At 57.6% G+C, this 6,017-nt stretch overlaps 1 protein-coding gene across 9 annotated transcripts in view; it reads right to left on the minus strand.

The window, feature by feature from the left end:
- Positions 1–598: 598 nt before the first annotated feature.
- The window catches only part of LOC144954532 (very-long-chain enoyl-CoA reductase-like), a 53,085-nt gene continuing 47,666 nt past the window's right edge, over positions 599–6,017 (minus strand). The window contains exons 10-15 of one of the 9 annotated variants that reach the window (XR_013641261.1): positions 4,976–5,033; positions 4,416–4,504; positions 2,621–2,666; positions 1,430–1,690; positions 1,355–1,377; positions 1,018–1,302 (exon numbers count right to left, since the gene is read on the minus strand). Coding sequence is in view for 2 of the 9 variants with exons in the window: in XM_078885004.1 (XP_078741130.1) it covers positions 1,560–1,690; positions 2,621–2,666; positions 4,416–4,504; positions 4,976–5,033 (324 nt within the window). In the remaining 7 variants the exon portion in view is untranslated. The other 8 variants (XR_013641256.1, XR_013641259.1, XR_013641260.1 and 5 more) reach the window with 8 other exon arrangements.

Genomic DNA, 6,017 nt, shown 5'->3' on the forward strand with positions numbered 1-6,017 from the left:
GTTTGCACAGCGCGCTTTAAGCGGCGCGTTTACACACAAGATCCTGCCGCAGGTCATCTTTTCGTGTAGCATCAGTAGTGGTGGGGTAGGGGTGTGTATTCATACAGCCCTGTCCCAGCCGCCCCCCTTCCCGCTAGCATTAGCATCTCTTTGGCACGGCGGATTGAGGCCGGGTCCACAGGAGGGTAGGGGTGCGTGTTCATACGGCGATTTTGTGTGCAACGAGTGCCTGCACGCAGCCACCTCCGCATTGGTGGTGGTGGTGTATGTGGGATAACTCTGGGTGCTGGTGAGCAGAGGTCGCAACCGGGTACCCGATACACGTTTTAAACACCAAGTGGTCGGTGGGGGGGGGGTGCTGTAGTGGTCAACTCACGTTTTAAACACCTGGGGGGGGGGGGGGTGCTGTAGTGGTCAGCTCACGTTTTAAACACCTGGGGGGGGGGGGGGTGCTGTAGTGGTCAGCTCACTGTTTAAACTCGCCTGGTTGGCTTAGAGGCTGAGGCGGCGAAGGCCACCCCCCACCAACCGGCGGCACACCAGCGTACGCTCGCATTACAGCTGTAGAGTTAAAAAAATGAAAGCGAAATGGATTGCGGACATTCTAAGATGCACGTTTATTTGAATCACCAAACACGAAACCCAACACACACAAGCAGATAGACAGACAGAGAGAGGGACAGAGAGAGAGAGAGACAGAGACTCAGGGAGAGACAGAGTAAGAGACACAGAGACACATAGAGCGACAGACAGAGAGAGAGGGACTGAGAGAAACTGAGACACACAGAGAGACACAGAGAGAGACAGAGACACACACAGAGAGAAACTGAGACACAGAGAGACAAAGATGTCTCGGTATACAGATCTGGTCTAGAGTCGCGGGGGAGACCTGGGATCTAGACGTAGTGGGACAGGCCTCTAGCCTAGAGCAGGAAGGGGAGGATAGAGACACACAGAGAGAGACAGAGAGAGACACAGAGAGAGACCTGGGGTCTAGACGTAGCGGGAGACCTGGTCTAAACGTAGAGGGAGAGGCCTCTGGCCTAGAGCGGGAAGGGGAGGATGGAGACACAGAGAGACACAGAGAGACAGACACAGAGAGACAGAGACAGACAGAGAGACAGAGACACAGGGGGAGACCTGCTCTAGACGTAGCGGGAGACCTGGTCTAGACATAGTGGGAGAGGCCTCTGGCCTAGAGCAGGAAGGGGATGATGGAGACAGAGAGACACAGAGAGACTCACAGAGAGTCACAGAGAGAGTCACAGAGACAGACAGAGAGACAGAGACACAGAGGGAGACCTGGTCTAGACGTAGTGGGTGGGAGACCTGGGGTCTAGACATAATGGGAGACCTGGTCTAGACGTAGCGGGAGACCTGGTCTAGACGTAGTGGGTGGGAGACCTGGGGTCTAGACATAATGGGAGACCTGGTCTAGACGTAGCGGGAGACCTGGTCTAGACGTAGTGGGTGGGAGACCTGGGGTCTAGACATAATGGGAGACCTGGTCTAGACGTAGTGGGAGACCTGGTCTAGACGTAGCGGGAGAGGCCTCTGGCCTAGAGCAGGAAGGGCAGGATGGCGGTTCGCACACGTGGGTACTGTGGGCTGAAGTCGCGTTTGTAGCTGCGGTGTTTGCCGAGTGCCCACACCGACATTTGCAGGAAGCCGACGAGGGTGAAGAGAGCTCCTGGTGGGAGACAATTTAACATCATCATCAGCAGAAGCAGCAGGATCAATAACATCATCATCAGCAGCAGCATCAGTGACATCATCAGGAGTAATAACATCATCATCATCATCGGTAGGAAAATCAACATCATCATCAGTGGCATCATCAGTAACATCAGCAGCATCAGTAGCATCATCATCAGCAGCAGGAACATCATCAGCAGCAGGAACATCAACATCATCATCAGCAGCAACAACATCATCGGCGAGGTAGTCAACATCTCCCCTGGCCACCGTCACTACAGGGTCCGGGCGATCGAACCCATGACCTCCTGCGTACCAGGCGAGGTAGTCAACATCTCCCCCAGGCCTACCCTGTCTGGATCAGGAATCGAACCCACGACCTCCTGCGTAGCAGGCGAGGTAATCAACATCTCCCCTGGCCACCGTCGCTACAGGGTCCGGGCGATCGAACCCACGACCTCCTGCGTACCAGGCGAGGTAGTCAACATCTCCTAGCCACTGAGGTCGGCAATCGAACCCACGACCTCCTGCGTACCAGGCGAGGTGGTTAACATCTCGCCCACCGTGTACACAGCAGGATTGGGGTTAAACCCACGGCCTCCTGTGTACCAGGCGAGGTAGTCAACATCTCCCCCACGCCTACCTTGTCTAGATCAGCAATCGAACCCACGACCTCCTGCGTACCAGGCGAGGTAGTCAACATCTCCCTAGGCATCATGGCTACAGCCATTGTCAGGGACCAGGGATTGAACCCACGACCTCCTGCGTACCAGGCGAGGTAATCAATATCTCCCGTGGCCACCGTCGCTACAGGGTCCGGGCGATCGAACCCACAACCTCCTGTAGACCAGGCGAGGTAGTCAACATCTCCCCATAGCCACCGTGGCTACGGGAATAGTCAGGGACCAGGGATTGGAGCTCTCACCTGCTAGGGTCTGGGTCATGATGGTGAAGCTGAGCCAGGCCCCAACCTGGACACAGCAGCAAGGACACAGAGAGGAACGGAATCAGCTGGATGTGCCCTGGCCAACAGCACTTGCCCCAACAGTCTGTGACAGGCTATGCCGAGGGGAGGGAGCTTTGTCTGTGTGCGTGTGGGTGGGTGGGTGAGTGAGTGGATTGGTGGGTGAGTGGGTGAGTGAGTGGGTGGGTGGGTGAATGGGTAGGTGGGTGAGTGATTGGGTGGATGGGTGAGTTTGAGTGGGTGGGTGGGTGAATGAGTGAGTGGGTGGGTGAGTGGGTGAGTGGGTGAGTGGGTGGGTGGGTGGGTGAGTGGGTGGGTGGGTGAGTGGGTGAGTGGGTGGGTGAGTTGGTGGGTGAGTGGGTGAGTGAGTGGGTGAGTGGGTGGGTGAGTGGGTGGGTGGGTGAGTGAGTGGATGGGTGAGTGGGTGAGTGAGTGGGTGGGTGAGTGAGTGGGTGGGCGAGTGATTGGGTGGATGGGTGAGTTTGGGTGGATGGGTAAGTGAGTGAGTGGGTGAGTGGGTGGGTGAGTGAGTGAGTGGGTGGGTGAGTGAGTGAGTGAGTGGGTGGGTGGGTGGGTGAGTGGGTGAGTGGGTGGGTGGGTGGGTGGATGGGTGAGTGGGTGGGTGAGTGGGTGGGTGGGTGAGTGGGTGGGTGGGTGAGTGAGTGGATGGGTGAGTGGGTGGGTGAGTGGGTGAGTGAGTGGGTGGGTGAGTGAGTGGGTGGGCGAGTGATTGGGTGGATGGGTGAGTTTGGGTGGATGGGTAAGTGAGTGAGTGGGTGAGTGGGTGGGTGAGTGGGTGAGTGGGTGGGTGAGTGGGTGGGTGGGTGGGTGAGTGAGTGAGTGGGTGGGTGGGTGGGTGGGTGAGTGAGTGAGTGAGTGGGTGGGTGGGTGGGTGAGTGGGTGAGTGGGTGGGTGGGTGGGTGAGTGGGTGAGTGAGTGGGTGGGTGGGTAGGTGGGTGAGTGGGTGAGTGAGTGAGTGAGTGGGTGGGTGGGTGGGTGGGTGAGTGAGTGAGTGGGTGGGTGGGTGGGTGAGTGGGTGGGTGGGTGGGTGGATGGGTGAGTGGGTGGGTGAGTGGGTGGGTGGGTGAGTGGGTGGGTGGGTGAGTGGGTGAGTGGGTGAGTGGGTGGGTGGGTGGGTGGATGGGTGAGTGGGTGGGTGAGTGGGTGGGTGGGTGGGTGGGTGAGTGGGTGGGTGGGTGAGTGAGTGGATGGGTGAGTGGGTGAGTGAGTGGGTGGGTGAGTGAGTGGGTGGGCGAGTGATTGGGTGGATGGGTGAGTTTGGGTGGATGGGTAAGTGAGTGAGTGGGTGAGTGGGTGGGTGGGTGAGTGGGTGAGTGGGTGAGTGAGTGGGTGGGTGGGTGGGTGAGTGAGTGAGTGAGTGGGTGGGTGGGTGGGTGAGTGAGTGAGTGGGTGGGTGAGTGGGTGAGTGGGTGGGTGGGTGGATGGGTGAGTGGGTGAGTGAGTGGGTGAGTGGGTGGGTGAGTGGGTGAGTGGGTGGGTGAGTGGGTGGGTGGGTGAGTGGGTGGGTGGGTGGGTGAGTGGGTGAGTGGGTGGGTGGGTGGGTGAGTGGGTGAGTGGGTGGGTGAGTGGGTGGGTGGGTGAGTGGGTGGGTGGGTGGGTGAGTGAGTTGGTGAGTGTGTCTGTGTGTGTGTGTCTGTGTGTGTGTGTGTCTGTGTTTGTGTGTGTCTGTGTGTCTGTGTGTGTGTGTGTGTCTGTGTGTGTTTATGTCTGTGTGTGTGTCTGTGTGTGTCCACACCTCGTATGTGTAGTTGGGGCAGGACACGAGCTTGAACAGCCAGGTGAATGGATTCCTCGTGGGGTATGGGATCTTGCGAGCCTTAGATCCTGCGCCACACAGACAAAGGTCACCCGTGTAGCCTCTAACGGACTGTAGGGGCAAGTGCTGTTAGTAGTAGCAGCAGCAGCAGTGCCGAAACACTCACACTGACACACACTGACACACACACACTCACTTACACTCACTCACACTCACCCACCCACCCACCCACATTCACTCACCAACTCACTCACCCATCAACTAACACAAAGACAAAAGTCACCCGTGTAGCCACCACCATCATCACCACCACCATCACCACCATCACCATCATCACCACCATCATCATCATCATCACCACCATCACCACCATCACCACCATCACCACCAGCACCATCACCATCACCACCATCACCACCATCACCACCACCATCACCACCATCACCACCACCATCACCACCATCACCACCATCACCACCACCATCACCACCACCACCACCATCACCACCATCACCACCATCACCGTGTCAAAGTCTCACCAGCCGGGCGGAGGTCTCTCAGTGCCAGGTGAATTGAGAAGTTTCCCAACTCGCAAATCTGTGAAGAGATACAGACAAAGATCACCCAGGTAGCCTTCAACAGGAGTGGGCACGGTCAAGTGCTGTTCATTGCACGCACCACGACGCTTGTGCCAGGCCAAGTGCACCTTGAGGCTGCCACGTGAAGTGTCGAACGCCCGCTGGCAGGAGGTCACGGGGCAGACCCAGCAGGTGCCACGGGTCGACTGACCGAGATGACCGGTAGATGCACTACCAGCTGTACCCCCCTACTGTGCCAGGCTAGGTGCAGGAGGAGGTCTCAGGACAGACCCAGCAGGTGCCACGGGTCGACTGACCGAGATGACTGGCTGATGCACCACCTAGTTTTGGTGGGGCTGATGGTGAGGCCCCACCTCTTAGTGGCACGCTCCAGTCTCAGCAGCAGCGTCTCCAACTCCTCTGAGTGAGCAGCAATTACCAGTTCATCGGCATACATAACGTGGTTGACCAATAGGGAGCCATCCCTTGACCGCACCCGGGCATCGATCAGCCTCCCATTGTGTCTGTACCGGATGGAAATTCCCCCGGTACAGCTATTGAAGGCTTCACAAACTACGTGGTCGAAATAGATGTTATATAATGTGGGAGCCAGAGGACATCCCTGTCGCACCCCAAGGTGTACAGGGAAAGGCTCCGACTCCCGGCCACGTAGTTTTACGCGGGCCCGCTCACCATCACGAAGGTCCTTAATGATCGTGAGCAGAGGGTCAGGGACTCCGAAAGCACGAAGAACAACCCAGAGCCCAGGCCTACTGATGGTAGCATAGGCCTTGACCAGGTCAACGAAGCAGAGATGTAGGTCTTGTTGGAATTCCCTACACCTCTGCTGTAGCAGACGGACAGAAAATATGGCATCTGTGCAGGACCGCCCTTTCCTGAAACCGCATTGGGGCTCCGCAAGCCTCTCCTCAGCGTGCCTGGCAAGGCGATGTTGATGGTGGTGATGGTGGTGATGGTGGTAGTGATGGTGGTGGTGAAGGTG

This window comes from Lampetra fluviatilis, unplaced genomic scaffold, assembly GCF_964198595.1.
Source record: "Lampetra fluviatilis unplaced genomic scaffold, kcLamFluv1.1 SCAFFOLD_147, whole genome shotgun sequence".
NCBI lineage: Eukaryota > Metazoa > Chordata > Hyperoartia > Petromyzontiformes > Petromyzontidae > Lampetra > Lampetra fluviatilis.